At 39.7% G+C, this 23,840-nt stretch overlaps 1 protein-coding gene across 10 annotated transcripts in view; it reads right to left on the bottom strand.

The window, feature by feature from the left end:
- Positions 1-23,840, bottom strand: part of LOC131351771 (protein NLRC5-like) — a 172,681-nt gene that overhangs the window by 123,511 nt on the left and 25,330 nt on the right. For 5 of the 10 annotated variants that reach the window (XM_058387333.1, XM_058387334.1, XM_058387340.1 and 2 more), the window contains exons 13-27: positions 23,583-23,759; positions 23,033-23,206; positions 22,665-22,838; positions 21,934-22,107; positions 21,693-21,854; positions 19,429-19,602; positions 19,111-19,284; positions 18,146-18,313; positions 17,781-17,954; positions 17,282-17,455; positions 15,910-16,086; positions 15,591-15,764; positions 7,091-7,258; positions 372-545; positions 10-183 (exon numbers count right to left, since the gene is read on the bottom strand). In XM_058387333.1, coding sequence (XP_058243316.1) covers positions 10-183; positions 372-545; positions 7,091-7,258; positions 15,591-15,764; positions 15,910-16,086; positions 17,282-17,455; positions 17,781-17,954; positions 18,146-18,313; positions 19,111-19,284; positions 19,429-19,602; positions 21,693-21,854; positions 21,934-22,107; positions 22,665-22,838; positions 23,033-23,206; positions 23,583-23,759 — 2,592 coding nt within the window. Of the gene's footprint in view, positions 1-9; positions 184-371; positions 546-5,563; positions 5,652-5,763; positions 5,938-6,096; positions 6,271-6,696; positions 6,871-7,090; positions 7,259-15,590; positions 15,765-15,909; positions 16,087-17,281; positions 17,456-17,780; positions 17,955-18,145; positions 18,314-19,110; positions 19,285-19,428; positions 19,603-21,692; positions 21,855-21,933; positions 22,108-22,664; positions 22,839-23,032; positions 23,207-23,582; positions 23,760-23,840 lie in introns of all 10 variants that reach the window. The other 5 variants (XM_058387338.1, XM_058387339.1, XM_058387336.1 and 2 more) reach the window with 3 other exon arrangements.

Raw genomic sequence — 23,840 nt, 5'->3', positions numbered from 1 at the left:
AGACTTTACCCCAGTTTCAGCAGTTTGAATTGTTGATTCTTCAGCACACCACAGAGCTCCTTCATTCCTGATCCTCCCAGTTTATTCCCACTCAGCTCCAGTTCTCTCAGGTGTGAGGGGTTTAAACCCAGAGCTGATCCCAGAGCAGCACAACCTTCATTTGTCATCCTGCTGTTATTTACCCTGGATACAGAGACACAACATGGAAGAGAAGTCTTCTGTTTAAATCTAGTTTTATGTTGTTTTTAATGTAAAAAATGTATAGTTTAAAAGTAAAGTAAATTATTTCATTAATGCCATTATAGACAGTTATTCCATTCCAAAAGGAATAGACTCCAGTGTTTAAATGTAAATAAGTGATAAACACTAACTTGAGTATCTCTGGTCTGCAGTGTGAATCCTCCAGTAGAGCAGAGAGCTGCTTCACCTGGGAGTCTCCAGATATTTTCTCACTCACATTGAGTTCTCTCTGCAGTAAGGGGTTCACTCCCAGAACTCTAGAAAGTAAATCACAGCCTTCCTGTGCAGCAGAACTTTTCAACAACCTGCAGAGAAAGAAAGGAAGAAGAAAACAATGGGAAATCATAATAAACTCTCAAAATTACCAACAGTTTCTTAAATTTTCTTACATTTTAAGTTTAGAGTTAGAGTTCTTTAACAGTTCGCTTTTAGCATGCAAACTGGTGCATCTACAACAGGTTACGTATGTAATCCAGTTCCCTGAGAAGGGAATGAGCCGCTGCGTCATGACTGACGCTATGGGAACACTTTGTCAAGGAAGTGTGTCTGAAGCTCTGTGTGCACACACGCCAATTCATTGGCTTGGATAGGACACGTGATGAAGGAATACGTGCCAGCATATCCATATAAGGGCATCTACGTCACATTCATTCAGCTTGCCTTTTGTCTGAAGGAAGTGCAAGAGGACACTCTGGGTGTGGCAGCGTCTCGTTCCCCTCTCAGGAACTGGGTTAAATACGTAACCTGTCGTGAGTTCATTTTTGAGGGAACTTCGATGCTGCGTCATGACTGACACTATGGGAATGTCAATACCCATGCCGCAATGGCAGCCATTTAAAGGAGAGGGAACAGGCCCCAGTAAAGGTGAGACTGTAGGAATCCCAGCACTGTACCAATCAGGCAGTGCACTGGGTTCTGCAATAGAGACTAAAAGCCTCCACTTTAGAGCATACAGCTTCCTAGTGGAGGGAGCCTTAGCATTCAGCAGAGTCTCCACAACCTCTGATGAGAGGCCTGCCTCCAGGAACTGGTCCCCCTCAGGGGCCAGACCCAGAACTTCCACATCTCTGGGCAGGGGTGGAGAATCGCACCTCACACCTGAGAGAGGAGATCTTCCTGATGGGAATCTCTAAAGGAGTGCTGTCTAGGAGTGAGACAAGGTCTGCTAAACCAAACTTGAGCAGGCCAGCTAGGAGCCACTAAAAGAAGGTGGACCCCATCGTGGCTCACTCTGGCTAGGACTTCTGGGAGCAGAGCTACCGGGGGGAAAGGTGTGCAAACGCAGCCTCAGCCAGGTCTGTACCAAAGTATCCAAGCCCAGAGGGGCTGGGTGAGAGAGGGAGTACCACAGCAGACAGTGTGTCGACTCCTCGGAGGGGAACAGATCCACTTCTGCTCGGCCAGATGGTCTCCACCACCTGAGGGTGGAGCCGCCACTGTACCCTTACCCTACGGTATCTAGGACCCACTGAGACACACCTGGCAGAAGTTCCCACGCTGCCAGGCTGTCTGAAAGAGGTGTCAACCTCGTGTTGTCCCCTCCGTTGTCACGAAACAGTGAACTGGCAAGTGCCAACTGGGGGGAATAGATTTATGAGGGAAAATGGGAGTGAGAGTGGACCAGTAAGATCTGTGGTTCGACGTAGCTCAGAGACTGCATCAGGGATCAGTCCCTCGCCGCAGTCAAGTTCCCTCAGCAGGTCAGAACCACCCTGAAACCAGGTCAAAGCAGGTAAAAACCACCATGGTGTGCAGTGAGGCACTGGCTTGGACCGCTATCATGTAGACCCTCACCCCAAGGGCTGAAGTGGCTCCACATGTTCTAGAAGGGAGCGCCGGCCTCCTCCATGCATGGGGATAATAATGGCTGAATAATTAGAGGAGGCCAGGGAACAAAAGGAACACCGAATATGGGTTCTTCCAGGAAAAATTAGCAGCTGTCTGACAGTAGTCAAGCCTAGAACGGATGGAGCTGGCTCCCTGCTCCGGCCATTTTAAATTTAAATTACCCACAGCACATGTTATTACATCGAGGAGCTCCTCGAATGCCACTGACTGTGGTGGTAAATCGACGGGGGAATTCCCCTCATTGCCCAGGTCAGACATAAAGACATATCCACTACCGGGTCGGAAGAAATCGCAGCCCTTATATGGACATGCTGGATATTCCTCCATAACGTGTCCTATCTGAGCCAATGAATTGGCGTGTGTGCACACGGGCTTCAGACACACTTCCTGGCAAAGAGTGTTCCCATAGCGTCAGTCATGAGGCAGTGTCGAGTTCCCTCAAAAGGGAACTGAAAGTCTGTATTATTAAACAAGTTGAAGGCAGATGAAATGTATGCAGAAAACTAAATGCAAATACAAAAACTAACTTTTATTACAGTAATATTACATCATGACTTTAAGATTCCTAACTATTTTGTGGTACTACAACATTATTTTGAACATCTTGTTGGCTATGTTAGCAACTTTGTCCATAACAGATTATTTATGAAGAGGAAGTCTTATATGACCATAAGATATAGCCTATTTAACATATTTAACAAGTTTTCATGTCCTGATATGTATATTATAAATTATTCTAGTAATGATTTAATAATAGCTGTTCACCTCAGTGTGTCCAGTGTACAGTCTGGATCCTGTAGTAAATCAGTGAGCAGCTTTCACTCCTGATGCTCCAGGAGTCGTTCGCTCTGAGATCCAGCTCTATCAGGTGAGATGATTTCAGAGCTTCAGCCAGAGCAGTGTATCCTTCCTCTCTGATATTATTGTCCATTAGACTGGAAAAAAGATTCATTTGAATTTTACTTTCAGAATATTCCTGATATTTTACAAAATAAATACATATAACTTTAGAAATTAAAATGTGTGAAACTATATACAAACTGTGAATTGAATCTATTTTTATTGTTAATTCATTAACCCTAGAGTGTCACTGAATGGAGTCTGTACAGATGATGTTGTTATAATTAATAAACAGATATTTATAATAATTCACTGATTTAATGAAAACTACTTCAAAAAGAAAAGACAATGATCTATCTGAGTGTTTCTAGGAGGCAGTGTGGATTCTGTAGTAGATTAGAGATCTGTTTTATTCCAGAGTCTCCTACTTTATTCCCGTTCAGATCCAGCTCTAAGAGATGTGAGGGATTTTCTCCCAGAGCTTTAGCCAAAGCAGCACAGCCTTCAGCTTTTATACTGCAGTTACACAGTCTATAGAGGGACAGGAGTGCAGTGAACAGAATTTATATCATTTATTACATAAGAATGCGATATTTAAAAAAATTCCACCAATATGACATTTGCTACTACTTTAAGTAAGAATGTTGTTGTTCTTTTGGCTGCTCCCTATTTGGGGTGGCCACAATGAATCATTTGGTCCGCGTGTTTTTGATTTGGCACAGGTTTTACGCTATATGTGCTTCCTGACGCAACCCTCCCATTTAACCCGGGCCTTGGGACCAGCACTGGGAGTGAACTCTTCAGTGGCTGGGTTAGGGTCCTGTCTGCCAATGAGATCGTGGGATCCTGCTGCTGGACCACTAAGAGGCACTACTTTAAGTAAGAATGATTTCAAGAATGGAAGTGTTAATAGTTTATTTTAATTCATTATCAAAATGGAAAGTAAATTAACAGAAGAGAAATCTAAATCAATTCGGTGTGAACAACTGTTGCCTGCAAAACAGCATCAAAGTTCACTTGCACACAGGTTTTAAACAAACTTAGCAGGGTAGGTTGTTCCAAACATCTTGGAGAACTAAACATAGATCTTCAGTGGATCTAGGCTGCTTCAAATCCTTTTGTCTCTTCATGTAATCCCAGGCAGACTGGCGCTACTGTGTCCTGATGTGTCTCATCTGCTGCATTAAGTTTCCTTGGTCGACCTACAGTCCTAAATGTTGTGTTTTTTTGCTTCTTCAAAATAGCTTGAGCAGAACATCTTTTGAACCCCAGTCTGCTTTAAAATTTGTGCCTGGGAGAGACCTTGCTGCTGCAGTAGAACTACCTTGTGTGTTGTTGCTGTGCTCAGTCTGGACATGGTGTATGACCTGTGACATGAAACTGTCTTCCACAACCTCACCTAAGTAGCAGAACTTGTTTGTTCCTCACCCAGTTTTAAACTCCTACAGCACCTGCTTGGTATAATTGGTTAATCATACACCTAAATCTGATCCTACAAAATCCCTAACTTTTGCAAGTGTACAATATGTGCAAGTGTAAGAATTGATGTTGGTTTGAAGCAAAAGGGTCGTAACACCAAATATTGAATTAATTTAGATTTTTCTTCTGTTCACTTACTTCTAAATTCTTAAAAAATAAACAATTAAAATATACACCAATCAGGAATAACATTATGACCAGTGTCAGGTGAAGTGAATAAGACTGAGTATCTCCTCATCATGGACCCTGTTAGTGGGTGGGATATATTAGGCAGCAAGTGAACATTTTATCCTCAAAGTTGATGTTAGAAGCAGGAAAAATGGACAAGCCTAAGGATTTCAGCGAGTTTGACCAAAAGGGACAAATTGTGATGGCTAGACCACTGGATCAGAGCATCTCCAAAACTGCAGCTCTTGTGGGGTGTTCCCGGTCTGCAGTGGTCAGTATCTATCAAAAGTGGTCCAAGGAAGGAACAGTGGTGAACTGGCAACAGGTTCATAGACGGGTCAAGGATCATTGATGCACGTGGGGGAGAGAAGGCTGACCCGTGTGATCCGATCCAACAGACGAGCTACTGTTACTCAAACTGCTGAAGAAGTTAATGCTGGTTCTGATAGAAAGGGGGGTCAGAATACACAGTGCAGGACGGGTCAGGGCTGTTTTGGCAGCAAAAGGGGGAACACCACAATATTAGGCAGGTGGTCATAATGTTCTGGCTGATCAGTGTATATTTTTGAAAGCATTCTTTACAACATTTTTTCACACTGACCTAAATGTTTTGTACTAGACCTTTTAATTGCTTATGAATCTAATAATCTATTTTTTTTTATCAAACCATGCTGTGTAATTATACTGTGTTCTAATTTAGTCAGTGTTGCTCTTTATTAGGACTTCAGAAATTTAGCAGCATTTAAACTGCAGTTAATTAACATCTGTAGAACATCTGCTAATTTTTTACTTAGACATAATTCCACAGTCTTTTAAACCAGATCAGAGAATAATTTAATTCATGTTTCACTGTGGCTGCTCAAAAAAAATTAGACTTAGACTTAATCATTTCAGCTGTTACTTCAGTATTGTGAGTGCAGACTGTGGATTCTTCAGTCCAGCAGAATGCTGCGTGGCCCCTGCATCCTGCAGACTGCTGTTGCTGCAGGTCCAGCTCTCTCAGCCGGGAATATTCAGAGCTGAGAACTTCAGCTAGAGCTGAACTGCTTCCATCAGTTATTGAACATGTATTAAGCCTAAACATGAAATCAGAGGAACAATAAACTCACAAATTTAACACAAAAAGTATGCCATGCCAACATTTTTTAATCAGACCAAATGAAATATTCATAAGAGAAATGACCTTACCTCAGTATCTCCAGTTTACAGTGATGATGTTTCAGTCCAGCAGAAAGCTGAGTGACCCCTGAATCCTGCAGACTGTTGTTGCTCAGGTCCAGCTCTCTCAGCCGGGAACATTCAGAGCTGAGAACTTCAGCTAGAGCTGAACTGCTTTCCCCCATTACATCACATGTGTTAAGCCTAAATATAAAGTCAGGAAGGGAGATAAGATCTTAGTATTTAAGAACTTTAATCACCAACATTTACTGAGTATATTTTTTCTTTTATCTGACCTAGCTCTTCACCACTAAGAGAAATGAAAACATTCAAATGAAATATTCATAAGAGAAATGACCTTACCTCAGTATCTCCAGTTTACAGTGATGATGTTTCAGTCCAGCAGAAAGCTGAGTGACCCCTGGATCCTGCAGACTGTTGTTACTCAGGTCCAGATCTCTCACACTACAGGACTGTAATTTCAGAGCGCTGGCTAAAGCTGAACAGCTCTCCACTGTCAGATTACATTTATTCAGCCTAAAAAAGAAATATCATGTTATCAGAACTATATACTCAATCTTCATTCTGTAGATATGAGGTAAAAGTTCATTTTTTCCTCTTTTAATTCACTTTTATGTCTTAGTGGTTAAATCATGTTTAGGATTTAAATAAAAATGTCAAAAATGTTGATCATTTCTGCTTCTGCTTAGTAGCTTATCACTTTCCAGTGATGTAACAGGACCGAGGTGTTTCTGTAAGACCTCTATATGAGGTTCCTCGGGAGAAAAATGGGATATATTTGGTTTCATGAATTATAGAAAACAAAAAATGAACTAAAATTATAAATATACATATACATTTTGCATACTTTGATGGTTATATATAATAGTAGTTTCTAGTCTCACTAGAAAACATATATAATAAATTTCAGCTAATCGTGAAGCATAAATAAATAATACTTACTTTATTTTCTGAAATTTACAGTGTGAGTCTTCCAACAGAGCAGAGAGCTGCTTCACTCCTGAGTCTCCTGGTTCCTTCCTGCTCAGATCCAGCTCTTTTAGGAGTAAAGGGTTTGTAGTTAAAATTGGATTTAGCCAATCACAGGCCTCCTCTGCAGCAGAGCTTTTCAACAACCTGCAGAAAGGAATATTTTTAGTTGGTGTTTCCAGAATAATAGACACAAGAACACAAGAACAGTATGGCTGCTTTTGCTTATTTCGTGATTACTTCTCTTTAAATTTAATTTAAATTGCCTGTCATATGTTACACACTAGAAATGTTCTTTGCCTAGTACTTTATAAATTTATATTATGTTTAAAATTTATATAATTGTGTTTGTTTATAGAAGAATCACCTCAGTGTGTTCAGTGTACAGTCTGGATCCTGTAGTAAATCAGTGAGCAGCTTCACTCCTGATGCTCCAGGGTCGTTCCCTCTGAGATCCAGCTCTATCAGGTGAGATGATTTCAGAGCTTCAGCCAGAGCAGTGTATCCTTCCTCTGTTATACTGCAGTCTGAAAGTCTGAAGAGGACACAGATCTGTTATTATTTAATCATGAAAATAAGATCACAGCATTAAAACATTTTCTATTTTGTAGTACTTAATTTGGCTTTAATATATACACTTCTGAATACAATTCTAAATTCTCCATACATACAAAATATTTTTTACTTGGCCTTTAACTGTGATTATGTTTTTAAACTGAAGCTGTATAAGATATTGCCTACTTATGTACTCCATTTGACATTTGACACTGTTTACTTATTTGCCTTGCACCTACATTATTTGCTTGATATCAATTTAATTACACTTATAACTGTGTTTGTCTGTGGTTCTTTTTAAAATCATGTCCTTTCTTGTTTGACTTATAAAGAAACATAGAGGATATTTATATATTCATTATCTCAGATTTTGTTTGGTAGTTTGGTTGCAGATCACAATCAGAATAAAAATGAAGATAAAGAACGTTTTCTTTAGAAATTTAAACGAGATTGTTCACTTCATTTAAAGTCACAGGGAGATACATAAGCAACCAATTTAGTAAAATCCTCTACACAGAAAAGATGAACTGACCTGAATGTCTCCAGTTTACAGTTTGGACTCTTCAGTCCAGCACAAAGCAGCTTCACTCCTGAGTCCTCCAGAGGATTACTGCTCAGATCCACCTCAGTCAGCTTGGAGGATTCTGAGCTGAGAACTGTGTGTAAAATCGAGCAGCTTCTCTCTGTCAGGTTACACTCACTGAGACTGAAAGGAGAAAATGAAAGTGTTCAGCTGTAGTACTGAATCTGTAGAATAAGCTGATTTCTGTTGGTTGATATTTGTCTACAGTTTTGATCCTTGGTACAATTGAAACTGAGACGGCGACGCACATGGCAATCCTCGGTTTGTTGCTCCTTGGTACTTGTACTATTTCTGTTTGTCCTGTCTCAAGCAATTTTTTTCCTATCATCTTTACAAGAAACGAACAACTGGACATCAGAAATAACACACCAAACAATCTTTTGCCGACGTTTGAGCAGTCAGACATTTTACTGGACATTTTAGTCAGAGGAGCTGTGATCCTTTACAAGCGCTCCAGGTGACGCAAGCGTGGGAAGAGAGCTGGTGCACTCGTGAAATTCAGACAGAAGGTTTCAGAAAGAATTCAGAAAGTTTTAGGACTTTGCTGCCAAGCATTCATCTAGCGAATCTTGCTCCCTTGCAAATAACTATAACTCCCACCCACACAAATAAGGACTTTTTAAACTTTGCTTCACTCTGCTTCCCGGAAACATGGCTGAACGGAGCCATCCCAAACAGCTCACTACATCTAACGGGATTCCAGCTGTTCAGAGCGGATTGTTTCACCGAGTCATCTGGGAAAATGAAAGGTGGTGGATTATGTTTATTAAATCTAGGTATCTTTTACCAGCCTACAAGCAGAAACTTAAATCTGCTAAGCCTTTGGTTCAGTGCAAAACTCAAACAGCTTCACCAGGCCAAAGAGGACACCTACGAAGTGGGGACAAAGCCTTGTACAAACAGACCAAATACACACTAAATTGGGAGATAAGAGCGAAAAGCAAAACTACTCTGAAAAGCTGAAAAAACAGCTTTCAAGAAATTACTCCGCATCAGTGTGGAAAGGCCTGAAAGCCATCAACAGTTACAAGACCCCATCTCCCAGCACTGAGGCCAATTAAAGACTGGCTGAAAACACAAAAACCTGGTCTGATATCTCACACCCACTCTGACCATCTCAATACACGGCCATCAACACCCTCCCCCTCCCTCCTTCCCCCTATTGTTCCTCAGCCTGTACTCGAGATCTGTAAAGATGATGTACACAAAGTCTTCAGCAAACAGAAGATAAGGAAAGCAAAAGGGCCAGACGGTGTCTCTCCAGCCTGTCTCAAAGCCTGTGCTGTCCATCTATCATCCATCTTTACATTGATCTTCAACAGATCAATCTGTACCCAAGAAACCAAAAATCACAGGACTAAATGACTGGACAACCCAGGGACTTATGCAAGGATACTGTTTGTGGACTTCAGCTCCACTTTCAACACCATCATCCCAGATACCCTCCTGGATAAACTGGCACAGCTCTCTGTACCCACCTCCATCTGTTACTGGATCACCAGCTTCCTGGCAGACAGGCAGCAGCTAGTGAGGCTGGGTAAACTTACATCCAACACCTGCACCATCAGCACTGGAGCTCCTCAGGGCTGTGTTTTCCCCCACTGCTTTTCTCCCTCTACACAAATGACTGCACCTCTAAACACCCCTCTGTCACACTCCAGAACTTGCAGATGACACTACAGTCATCGGTCTGATCCAGGACAGAGACGGGTCTGCATACAGACAAGAGGTTGAGCAGTATGGAATAAAATCACTGTCAAAAATAATCGTATGCAATTCAGGACATTTGTGTGTAATTTTAATTTACTCATGCATAATTTAAAAGTATTGTATGTAATCCTGTGTTTTGTCCGAGTTGGATTCCAAAATCTACGTCCACTACAGACACAACGCTAGTTTTCACAACACCTCTGTAACACACGACCTGAGAAATTACGCCCACAAAGAGCGGTGTGTGAAACAACTGTCAAAAATACCTCATCAAGGCCACATGCACAGGCATTACTATCCGACGGAGGATGAATCGATTCCACGAAGTGCACAAACCACTGGCGCTCTGAGAGCTAATCTTTTTTTCCCTGTTTAAGGGTTAGTTATCACTAAGGAGTAATATTACAAAGAAAGTTTAACTATATTAGGTAAGATTAGCCCTCAGGGATCACTTTTTGTAGAAAATATATAATATTCATATATATAATATTGTGATTACAAGCAATATAACAGGGTGAACTGTATTCCAAAGGCCTTTGTACTGTTGGTCAGTAATACAGTGCCCAGTGTAACTGAAGCTCTTCATTTACCTTCTTTAATAATAAATGGCCAGGATTTTATTAAAACATTCGAGTGGCTTAAAGTTTCAATCAAGCTGTCTTCTCCATTTTCTAACAATGATATAATTTTTGGTTTATTAATGGAAGATGTACATACTTAATTTGTACTGAATATTATTTTCATTTTGGGCAAATTTTATATTCATAAATGTAAGTGCCTTAAAACAAAGCCATTGTTTTCTGTTTTTCAAAACTAAACAGTTTTCTTCCAGTTTTACCAATTTGAACATTTGTCGTGGACGTGGATGATTTTGGACGTACTGTAAATCTGTAAGATTGTTCAAATGTAAAACTGGAAGAAGACTGTTTAGTTTATTGCAGAAACCCTACTGTGTAATTCATTTTCATTTTTTCTTAGTTTATTTTCACTTTCTGCTTCATGGAATCGATTCATCCTCCGTCGGATAGTAATGCCTGTGCATGTGGCCTTGATGAGGTATTTTTGACAGTTGTTTCACACACCGCTCTTTGCGGGCGTAATTTCTCAGGTCGTGTGTTCCAGAGGTGTTGTGAAAACTAGCGTTGTGTCTGTAAACTGTCGTGGACGTAGATTTTGGAATCCAACTCGGACAAAACACAGAATTACATACAATACTTTTAAATTAAGCATGAGTAAATTAAAATTACACACAAATGTCCTGAATTACATACCATTATTTTTGAGAGTTATTTTATTCCATAGAGCAGCAGGCTGTCTGGTGCAATTGTAGCCGAGGGCATTTCGTTATTCAGATTTTAGTAGGATTCTCCATGCTCCATGTTTATTTTCATCTACATTAGCGTTGATTGTTTTTTTTATGAACATGTGTATTATGTGGAAGGTTTTAGTGAACTTCACAAAATTCTATCCTGCAGAGTATTGTACATAAGTTAATGTATCTCTATATCTCGATCAAAGGTTCAGAACTTTTTTTTCCTTTTATATATATATATATGTATGTATATACACGGTGTCAGTGGGGAATATTCGCCCCAGTGCTCTGAATGTGGGCGGGTCATGCACGTGCCTCAGTTTGCATGTGCACGCTGAGGCAGGTAGACACGCATGGTTGATGGATCTCCCTGAATTGAACTTGGGTAGGTCAAGTTTATTTATTCATTTATTTATTTTATTGTATTTTTTGACGCGAGGCTTATTTCCAGTAGTGGGATATGTTTGTTGATTGTCACGAATTTGGAAATGTTTATTTTATATATATTTTTTAAAATATATTTTATATATATACGCGATATTAGTGGATGGCCTCATGGCGCTAGCTCATTAAGTAACGTGTTCTTTCTTTTTTACCCAAGAGCGAGAAGCGAATGTCTGTTCATTGTGAATATTCCCTTATTTCAGGTATGCTGTTTGTTTTATCGTGTTTCATTGCAAATAAAAGGGGATTGGGTTTTCTTGTTTTTTAATTCGTGCTAGTTTGTTGGGAGATGCTGCAAATTAGCGAGGTGAGCCTCGTGGGCAGCACGTGGTGAGTCTCGTGTAGTAGCTATAAAATAATTATATTATATATGTATTATTTTATTTGTTCATGATGGTTATTTTTCTATTACAATATTTCTATTCTACATTCTACCTATGTCTCTATTGTATGAATAATTGATTAGCAAAGAGGTTGTAATAGATATTTATTTTTGTATTGGTTTTATATGCATTTTGTTACTTGTTTTGTATCCGGGTTTGCATGTGCACGCTGAGGCAGGTAGACACGCATGCATGACGGCTCTCCCTAAATTGAACTTGGAGGGAGAATCGAATGCCTGTTCATTGTGAATATTCCCTTATTTCAGATTAAACAGTTCCTGATCTCACAGTGTGGTGGCTGTTGTCTTCCTTACATGAAGTGACTGTTTGGAATCTGCTACACAGTCACAACAACCTGGAGCTGAACATGCTCAAAACTGTAAAGATGATGGTAGACTTCAGGAGAAACTACCCTGCTCTTCCCCCACTCGCCATCATGGACACCACTGTGGCTGCAGTGGAGTCATTCAAGTTCCTGGGAACCACCATCTTCCAGAACCTGAAGTGGGACATTCAAATTGACTCCACTATGAAAAAGGGCCAGCAGAGCTTGTACTTCCTTTGTCAACTGAAAAAGTTTAACCTGCCACAGGTGCAGATGACACAGTTCTACTCAGCTGTCATTGAGTCGCTTCTGTGCTCTTCTATAACTGTCTGGTTTGGGTTAGCTGCAAATCAGATATAAGAAGACTGCAAAGGACTGTTAGGACAGCAGAAAGGAACATCTAGACGCAAAGACAGTTTTCCCCCCGGCTGCAGTTTAAACAGCTAATACAGGAATTATTACATGTGTTCTGTAATTCATTTCTGTATCTCGTTCTCCATGTGTAATTACTGCCTCTTTCTCAAGTACTATGTAAATACATAAGCATATATCTTTATTTAAACAGCTGTATAAAGTGTGTAGAATGCACAAATCTGCACATAAATCCTCTGTTCCAGATTCATACACATTATTATTACTAATTGTTAAGTTACTATTTAAATGTTTACTGTTCTCATGCCAGATATGTATACACACTATATTGCCAAAAGTATTCGCTCACCTGCCTTGACTCGCATATGAACTTAAGTGACATCCCATTCCTAATCCATAGGGTTCAATATGACGTCGGTCCACCCTTTGCATCTATAACAGCTTCAACTCTTCTGGGAAGGCTGTCCACAAGGTTTAGGAGTGTGTTTATGGGAATTTTTGACCATTCTTCCAGAAGCGCATTTGTGAGGTCACACACTGATGTTGGACGAGAAGGTCTGGCTCTCAGTCTCCGCTCTAATTCATCCCAAAGGTGTTCTATCGGGTTGAGGTCAGGACTCTGTGCAGGCCAGTCAAGTTCATCCACACCAGACTCTGTCATCCATGTCTTTATGGACCTTGCTTTGGTCACTGGTGCACAGTCATGTTGGAAGAGGAAGGGGCCAGCTCCAAACTGTTCCCACAAAGTTGGGAGCATGGAATTGTCCAAAATGTCTTGGTATGCTGAAGCATTCAGAGTTCCTTTCACTGGAACTAAGGGGCCGAGCCCAGCTCCTGAAAAACAACCCCACACCATAATCCCCCCTCCACCAAACTTTACACTTGGCACAATGCAGTCAGACAAGTACCGTTCTCCTGGCAACCGCCAAACCCAGACTCGTCCATCAGATTGCCAGATGGAGAAGCGCGATTCGTCACTCCAGAGAACGCGTCTCCACTGCTCTAGAGTCCAGTGGCGGCGTGCTTTACACCACTGCATCCGACGCTTTGCATTGCACTTGGTGATGTATGGCTTGGATGCAGCTGCTCGGCCATGGAAACCCATTCCATGAGGCTCTCTGCGCACTGTTCTTGAGCTAATCTGAAGGCCACATGAAGTTTGGAGGTCTGTAGCGATGGACTCTGCAGAAAGTTGGCGACCTCTTCGCACTATGCGCCTCAGCATCCGCTGACCCCGCTCCGTCAGTTTACGTGGCCTACCACTTCGTGGCTGAGTTGCTGTCGTTCCCAAACACTTCCACGTTCTTATAATACAGCTGACAGTTGACTGTGGAATATTTAGGAGCGAGGAAATTTCACGACTGGATTTGTTGCACAGGTGGCATCCTATCACAGTTCCACGCTGGAATTCACTGAGCTCCTGAGAACGACCCATTCTTTCACAAATGTTTGTAAAAACAGTCTGCATGCCTAGGTGCTTGATTTTATACACCTGTGGCCATGGAAGTGATCGGAACACCTGATTCTGATTATTTGGATGGGTGCGCGAATACTTTTGGCAATATAGTGTAGATAGATAGATGGATGGATGGATAGATGGATAGAATATGAGATAAGTAGTGTGCATAAAAACAAGAATTTGAAGGTACAGACATCATGAGGTAATGTGTAAAAACAGGTAGATGATGTGCTGAGACCTACTCACCCATACACATTATCTGTCCTGACCAGAAACCTTATGATTAATTAGCTAGCTTTAATTCGGTTTCATTTTAATGCATAGCTTTTGCATGTGAAGAGTCTTAATGGATCACAAAAACACTGTCGTTGTTAAAAGAGAAGTTTCACTTCCAGAACAATAATCTTTAAATAATCTCCTCACCCCCTCATCATCTGAGATGTTCATGTCTTTCTTTCTTCAGTGGTAAAGAAATGATGTTTTTTGAGGAGAACATGTCAGGATGTTTCTCCATATAGTGGACTTCAGTGGTGACCGTGAGTCTGACCTTCCAGAATGCAGTTTAAATGCAGCTTCAGAGAACTCTAAACCTCCATCCCAGTCCAGGAGGAAGGCTCTGATCTACACACACCATCGGTCAGTTTCTTAGAAAAATAAAAAATTGTACACTTTTTAACCACAAAAGCTCGACTAGCGCTAATTGGGGGATGCGCGTCTGGGACGCTACGGACCATGTAATCACGTGGAAATGTCACGCGTGATGTAGGCGGAGCTACAGACCCAGTGTTTACTAGTGTGGAGAAGGAGGAGTGCTCTGAAGTAGTTGCGTGTGGAATGACACACAGTTATATGTCTTTGTGTCTTTTTTTTTGTTTAAAATGGTCAGTTTGTGTGTGTGTGGAAAAAACTCCCAAAACTCAATAATAACTCCATAATAACTCCATAATAATGTCCATGGTTTTGGAATATGATGATCAACAAATGTGTGCATGTGGTCTTCATGTATCTGCTGTCCACATACTTTTAGAACTGTAATTTGCAGGTAAATGAAAGTGTTCCCCTGCTGTAGTACTGAACCTTTAAATTAAGCTAATTGCTAACGATTTAATATTTGCATGACTGATTTATTCTTGATTTACTGATTTATTATCCAGGAGGCTGTTCAGAGTAGCGGTCAACATCTACCATGTCTGAGGGGTCGAATAAACCTCAAGTTACACCTTAGGAGTTCCTTACTTCTACCTCAGGAACTTTTACCTGTATCTTTGTGATGACCTGCTCTACATAAGACCTCCACCATACATGGCTCATTAAACGTTCCATCTGCCTGTGTTGCCCCTTGAAGAACAGTAAAGTGCAGCAGTAAAGAAGTGGATCAGTCTAGGAGCAATAACATTAGCTGTGAAATATCTGAAGATACACAACCTCCACACAAGTGCTCAAGTGCATGATACCTAAAAATCATCTGTCATTAGTTGCTCCCCACACTAATGAGTTCCAAAAGGTTGAGTTATCGCAGCACACTGGGGTCAAGTCCTTATTAATGCTCCTGGTTTTGAACTGAGATGATGAATATACACATAACTGTTATTTTCTAGTGAACACATACTTTAGACCATGTCGTGTACAAGCAAATATTCATTCCTTTCACAGCACATGGCACTGGAAAACATCTCATTGGAAGAACATGCAGCTGTTCCTGGTACATGAATCAGAATACTTACTTAATTTTCTGAAATTTACAGTGTGAGTCTTCCATCAGAGCCGAGAGCTTCTCCACTCCTGAGTCTCCTGTTTCCTTCCTGCTCAGATCCAGCTCTTTTAGGAATAAAGGGTTTTCATCTACAACTGAATTTAGCCAATCACAGGCCTCCTGTGCAGCAGAGCTTTTCAACAACCTGAAGAAACATATTATTATTAATAATACTATAGTCAAATTAATATGAAACTACAATCAGTTATCAGGCTGAACAAATTTGCTCAAAGTTCTTTACAGTATTTATGAATATTTATGAAATAACTTTTGCTTGTTTGAAGAATCACCTAAGTGTCTTCAGTTTGTAATTTGGATTATTTTGGATATCATCAAGCTTTTTCACTCCTGATGCTCCAGGGTCGTTCCCTCTGAGATCCAGCTCTATCAGGTATGATGAGGGGTTCAATCTCAGAGCTTCAGACAGAGCAGTGTATCCTTCCTCTCTTATACTGCAGTCTGAAAGTCTGGAGAAAAAAAGTAATAGGTTAAATTCTTTAATCACATAACTATTTTGTGGGGATTTTGTTCCAGTTTCTCAGTTTGGTCATTTTCCAATGGGAGGAGATGGGAGAACTCCTTCTGTGTCACATGGCAATGTAACAGGCTTGAATGAAGGTGTAAAAAGTGCCTTTTTGTAATAATTTTTAAAGAGTTATAAATATATAATGCTTATGTTAGTATAATTACAGAAAATATTCTATTAGTTATTGCCTGGCAAACTTACTGTTGCATTTTAATGATTTGTATTTTAATACCCGCTCTAATTCCACTTCAGAGAGAGCCTACATATATTCATATCTGGCTTTCATCATATGTCTTTACACTTTGTTAATTTATTACTTTCTTAATATAATACAGTATATTATATACAATCTCCAGCATGATTTACAAATAGCCCTTTTAGTTCAGTTCTGAGTGGGAAGAGGTGTTGGTGCAGTTTGAGCAGAATATTTATAACATGTATAAAAATAAATCAATCACAGCAGCGGGAACATGGATCTTATTTCTGCTCCCAAAGTCCAAAAATTCAGCTTAACTCTAAATCCCTGACAGAAGCAATAATAAAGCATGAGTAGAGTGAAGAGAGCTCAATAATCAGTCTTGTGTTGGTTTAACACACTAAACCCTGACAGAAGCAATAAAGCATGCATACTCAGAATGAACACACACTCAAGCAGAAGATTCTCTACACTCTTGATTTACTGCTTAGTTTTGTGTACACTAAAATACCCAATATCCTGTGTTCTCTGTGTTAATAAGCAGCTCTCCAACATTGATTTCACACTCAGATCAGGTGCATCAATGATCATTTTAAAAAGGACAAAGTTTTAAAATGTTAAAAATGACAGTCAGCTTTACATTCATGGGCAAGGGCACCACCTCCCCATGTAGACAGCATCTATATAACACTGGATGGAATAAACTATACTATATATTCTTCACTAATAATTCTACTTACATTCTAGGTATTTTACATACATACAGATGTGTCTGACATTAAACTCTAACTCACTTTGGAGCTCAATAATCAGTCTTGTGTTGGTTTTATCTTAATCTTGATTGTAATGGAGTAACAACCACCATCACTGTGGTTTATTGTTAGTAATAACAGTAGCAGTGGTAATGTGGTGCTGCTTATACAGGTGTATATCACTGTACCTTAATATCTTCAGATTACAGCATGGATTCTTGAGTCCTTTAGATAATTCCATCACACCTGAATTCTGTAGGCTGTTTTCACTCAGGTCCAACTCAGTTAGAAAACAGAGCGGAGAACTGAGAACTTCTGCCAGAGTTATACAGCTTTCCATCATTAGACCACATTTAATAAGCCTAGAAGGAAATAAAACAATCAGAAGAGCCACTATTTTCCAGATGAGTTCAAAAACACACTGTATGTAATGTAATAAGAGCTACGTGTTGCATCAACACTTCTGTATCATTCTTAATCACTCATCTATAGATACAGAGCTCTTACTGTGTGGCTATAAGACTATCTTTATCTATTCTCTATTCACATGATGTTTCACTTAAGGCCCATTTTAACATGAAGTTTAGAATCTAAATAATCCCTAAAGGTTAACTTATAATCTACTGTAAAATAATAATAATAATAATAATAATAATAATAATAATAATAATAGTTTAATGTACACACATCAGTGTCTCAGCTCTGCAGTGTGAATCCTTCAGTAGAACAGAGAGCTGCTTCACTCCTGAGTCTCCTTTTATTTTTCCACTCAGATTCAGATCTGTCTGTAATAAAGGGTTTGTATCTAGAACTTTATTCAGATGTTTAAAAGCTTCTTCTGCTTCAGGACTTTTCAACAATCTATAAGGAGAGAAAAAAAATTATTAGAAATTTCATATTGAATATACCTTACTATAGTGTTTTGGTCTAATCAAATAGTAATAAAATACATTTACTTGTTAATAAAATCATAATTTATAAATGAACTGAACAGACTTTCTATATTTAGAATTCACAGGGTCTTTTTTTATTAATTATTATAATTTCCTCACCTCAGTGTGTTCAGTGTACAGTCTGGATCCTGTAGTAAATCAGTGAGCAGCTTCACTCCTGATGCTCCAGGGTCGTTCCCTCTGAGATCCAGCTCTATCAGGTGAGATGATTTCAGAGCTTCAGCCAGAGCAGTGTATCCTTCCTCTGTTATACTGCAGTCTGAAAGTCTGAAGAGAGAACATTGTGTGGTATTATTGATGATCTGATAAGCTGTATAAATCTGATAAATAATCTGATAAATAAGTCTGATAAAAGCTTAATTGTCAGCTTGGGCTATACTCACTTCCGGTTTTGTAACATCACTGCCGGATCAGCCGCCATTTTGTACTGTGTGGTGAAATGTAAGGAAGCCACTTGCTGTGTGTCTTCAACAGATGGTCTCTAGTTTTTCAGTATTTCTCTTGAGTATTTCTATGGTTTTGACCTTTGCCTGTTCCTGTTCCCCTTGTGTTCAGCCCGTTGTATGAGTTTTGCCTGAACTGTGTTTGGATTTTTGCCTCTTGGATTTCCCTTAGATTATTTGTTTCTTCTATCCAGTAGATTACTCTGTATGAACTCTGTTATTGTGTTTCACCTATCCAGTGGATTACTCTGTGTCTACCTTGCTACTGCTCACCCTGTTTACTAGATTACTGTTTGTTAGTCTGCACCTATGCCCAAAGACTTTGAACTGTGCACACTGTTGATGAACACTTATCCTGTACATCCTGTTACTCTGCTCCCATGACTCTACTGTTACTGTGTACTGCTGATTGTTTAAGCCCCACCTCTTCTTATTAATGCTATTTACCTGCATCACGGTCTGCATTTGGGTCTCACTCCGCCCCTTCCCTGACATTAACACCGATCTATTCAGTATGTAATGCCAAGAAGATTAAAGTTCTACATGAAGCCTGTGTTTGTATTCTACATGTAAAGTCACAATCTCTTATGTAAAAGTTAAAGAGCAGAAGCAGAAGCTCACCTCAGTATCTGCAGGTTACAGGACTGATGTTGCAGCAGTGCACAAAGCTTCTGCACTCCAGAGTTTCCAAATTTATTCTCACTCAGATCCATCTCTCTTATGTGTGCAGGATTTGAATGAAAAGATGAAGTCAAAGCAGAACAGCCTTCTTCTGTAATACTACAGTCCTTTAGCCTACAGAGAACCAGAAACAGTGGAAAGAAAATCTTCACTTTAAGCAACATTTTATTGTGAGGATCATCTGATAATCAATTTATATCAATCACACAATGATCATATTTAATGTTTTTAAAAATGATAAGTAATTCTGTGACATACATCAGTGTCTCAGTTCTGCAGTGTGGATCCTTCAGTAGAGCAGAGAGCTGCTTCACTCCTGAGTCTCCTTTTATTTTTCCACTCAGATCCAGTTCTCTCTGCAGTAAGGGGTTTTTACCCAGAACCTCAGTCAGAGAATCACAGGCCTTCACTGCATCAGGACTTTTTAACAGCCTGCAGTCAGGAAACAGAAACAGATTCAATTATCAACAATGTAACGTCTGGGACCCCCGCCCTATGCGGGGCTCGACCCCAGATGCCCGTGGTGTGTGTGCGCATGCCAGCACACGGTGTAATGAGACCCATACGCAGGATTCAGCGAAGCACTGCTTTTATTACATTTAAGACGCGACATAGGGAAACAAACGTAACACAAGACATGGCGTGGTTAACTAAACAAAAAACTAAACTAAACTAAACTAAACCTAGACATGGAACCTAGCAAACAAAAGCCCAACAGAAACCACGGTACAGATAACAATCATGGACCAAGACACAAACACAAGGATCCCTATTTATAGGGGTAGACATTAGGGCTAATGGGATACAGGTGACAATCAGGATAGGAACAATAGGTGTAACAAAAGACACACAAAGAAGCAGGCTTCCAAGGTTCACCTGCCAGCGCCCTCTCTGGGCCTGGCAGGGAACTGTCCAGCTGTTCCTGACAAACAATTTCATCCTTTATTTTATCGCCAGCCTCCTGAATACTGCATTAGATGTCATGGTAAAGAATCTGGATTGGAGACGGCATGATGGCACATTTTCTCTTCTGAAACCTTGAGTATCAGATCATTTTAACTACTGAGATTAAAAATGAGCGATTCTTAATTAAATGTAAAACGGGTGGGGTTAAACTGAATATATTATTAAGAGGTGTGGTTAGGTTTGACAGCAAGTATGTTTTCTGTTACTGGAATATTATCTTGATATTTTACTGGTAGAGTCACAATTGTATTGGGAAACGTTTGACTTATTTTAACGTTTGAGGGCTAATATTCCAAAATCCACAATTAGTTATAGTTAATTGTTAATTATATTTTAATATGTGAACTTTCACAGAATGAAACAGGAAACCAGGCAGTAAGTCACTGATACATACAGACTGAATGTCATTATAAACGCCAGATTCTTTCTTTGAATTCTATCAGTGAGACAGAACGCACTTGCCTTCTATTATTTTGTCAGTCACTTTTCCTAATTTGCATTTTATCTGGTGATTATCTTGGACACTGCTCATGTTTTACATACACTCACTGTCCATTTTATTAGGAACACCAGTTCATTTGCTCATTTATCTTCAGTAACTGCTTTTTATTGGTGAGATTAATGGAAGAGATCATGTTTTAACTTTGGATTAAAACAGAACGGTCTCTTTTCCTCCACAGTCCCTGCAGTGTGACAGTGTGTTGTGTTGCTGCCTCACAGCAAAAGTTTTGTTATTGTCTGAGTTTTGAGTCAGGATATTAATTTAAGGGAATTATACAGTGAATAACTTCAGTGAATTTGTGATCAGAGACACCAGGACAGAGCCAGACAGGTGAGTGATGTCTAAGCCACAGCTTAAGGTGTGTACATGTACATAGTATATTGATTAGAGTAGTGAGTCCACATGATGATGGATTAGATGGTCCACATGAAAGTGATTAAGTTAAAACAAGAGTTCAGCAGTTACAGGGTAGAGAGGAGAATTCACATGAACATTATTTTCCCAACAAGGAGATTTTTTAGAACAGAAAAGCTTTGAGTTGAGGAATTCAGTAAATCCAGACAAAATCTTTTGTTGGGACAAAATAAATTTCAATCTGGAACCCTAACCCTGACATCATTCATATTAGTCAGATGGAAGTTAAACAGTGTGAAAGTTTTAAAATATATCAAAACTCATAAAAGATAAGTATACAATATATGGCCAAAAGTATGTGCACCCCTGAGTATAACACTCATATTGACTTGTTGGTCATCTCAAGAGAGATTTATTCTCCTGTACTGATGTTGAGTGAAGAAGTCTCAAAGGTGTTCAGTGGGATTGAGTCAGAGTCGGGGCTCTGTACAGGACACTCAAGTTCTTCCACTTCAACCTTAACCTCCAGACCATGTCTCCATGGAGCTGCTTTGTGCACAGGGACATCACCATGCTGGAACAATATTCCATGTAACATGAAATTGTAATTGTAATGAGACATTCTGTACAACTGGTGTTTCTGACTTCTTGGTAACAGTAGGGTCCACAAACTATTGGTCATGTATTGTATCTAACTCACCTCAGTGTTTTCTGTTTTTGATCCTGTAATATATCAGTGAGCAGCTTCACTCCTGATGCTCCAGGGTCGTTCCCTCTGAGATCCAGCTCTATCAGGTGAGATGATTCCAGAGCTTCAGCCAGAGCAGTGTATCCTTCCTCTCTTATACTGCAGTCTGAAAGTCTGAAGAGGACATACGTTTGTTATTATTTAATCATGAACAAAGATCACAGCATAAAAGCAACAGAAAAAATGAACTGACCTGAGTGTCTCCAGTTCACAGTTTGGACTCTTCAGTCCAGCACAAAGCAGCTTCACTCCGGAGTCCTCCAGAGGATTACTGCTCAGATCCACCTCAGTCAGCTTGGAGGATTCTGAGCTGAGAACTGTGTGTAAAATCGAGCAGCTTCTCTCTGTCAGGTTACACTCACTGAGACTGAAAGGAGGAAATGTCAGAGGAACTCAGAAAACACTGAACCCTTTGAGAACACAGACATAAAGATAAGAGACTGTTATACACAGCATATTCATAGTATTACCAAAATTATTGTGTCATAATTATGAAAAGAGATTGGGTCAGTATTAGTGATGGCATATTTTGTTGTACTTGTTTACGCCACAAATAATTCTACTTTATCAATGTTTATTTTTAGTCAATTAGGGAACATTTTGTTTTATTCTTATATGTGTCTTGCTGCCATGTGCTTTTAATAGTGAACTCCTGAGGATTTCCTCCCTAATTCTCTCTTTCACACACACACCCACACCCACACACCCACACACCCACACACACACCCACACCCACACACACACACAATAGTTATTCAGTTATTCAGAAATTTTATGTGTATACAGCATCTAGCACTCATTTCTAATAATCTGCTCACTGATACTGCTGTGTTGAGGTTTATTGTTCTCTCTATTAGTCTGCAATTGTGGTGACTAAGATAAGAAACCACAGTTACTTTGATTTCAGTGTGTATTAGACGTTACCTCAGAGTCTCCAGTTTACAGAGTTTATTCTTCAGTTCCTCAGAGAGCAGCTTCACTCCTGAATCCTGAATCCTGTTCTTACTCAGATTCAGCTCCTTCAGGGTGGAGTGTTCTGATCTGAGAGCTGTGAGCAGAGCTGAACATCCTTTCTCTGTCAGATTACACTCACTGAGCCTGAAAGCACAAGTAATCACAGGGGTTTTCTTTAGCACTTCTGTATGCAGAGGGACGTCTTTTCTCCTCAAACTACTCATTACTACTGAAAAAGACTGAAAACTAGATGAATGATTGATGATCTAAAGACAAACCATTCAGCATTAACATCACTAACTGAAGTTTACAGATTAATATAGAATTCAGTTCCTTACTGAAGTGTTTCAGGTCTGCAGTGTGGATCCTTCAGTAAAACAGAGAGCTGCTCTACTCCTGAGTCTCCTTTTATTTTCCCACTCAGATTCAGATCCGTCTGCAGTATCGGGTTTATACCCAGAACTTCAGTCAGATGATCAGAAGCTTTCTGTGCATCAGGACTTTTCAACACCCTGTAGAGAGAAAGAACAGAGAAAGCACATTAATTATATTTACAGCAATGTGGTGTTAGTTTTATTTAGTACATGTCCAGTCCAATGGTGGAAATAATAGAAAGCTACACCTAAGCATTGATTTAACATTGGAATTAATATCGGAATAAAATTAGTTAATTAAGAAATGTTCAGTCCAGTAACCTTGCACTTGTGTAGTTCACTTGGGACAGTGGCAGCTTAGGAAAAATGTAGGACTTTCTTCTTCAGAGTTGTACTGATCAGATATACAGTGGTGAAAACAGTGAAACTGAAGCAGTCTGACGAGTCTTACTAATCATCAGAAATTACACAGAATTTAAGGCTGAATTTTACAAATACTTGAGAAAAAGCTCACCTCAGTGTCTTCAGTTTACATTCTGGATCGATCATTAAATTCCTGAGCTGCTTCATTCCTGATTCTCCAGGATCGTTCCCTCTGAGGTCCAGCTCTATCAGGTATGATGAGGGGTTTGATTTCAGAGCTTCAGCCAGAGCAGTGTATCCTTCCTCTTTAATATTACAGTCTGAAAGTCTGGAGAAAGAGGAGTTGTGAAATGGTTATTTTAAAGATAAGGATAAACATTTAAACAGGATAAGCATTTACCTCTTTGTG

Source organism: Hemibagrus wyckioides, linkage group LG04, assembly GCF_019097595.1.
Source record: "Hemibagrus wyckioides isolate EC202008001 linkage group LG04, SWU_Hwy_1.0, whole genome shotgun sequence".
NCBI classification, from domain to species: domain Eukaryota; kingdom Metazoa; phylum Chordata; class Actinopteri; order Siluriformes; family Bagridae; genus Hemibagrus; species Hemibagrus wyckioides.
This window is presented reverse-complemented; position numbering and strand designations above follow the sequence as displayed.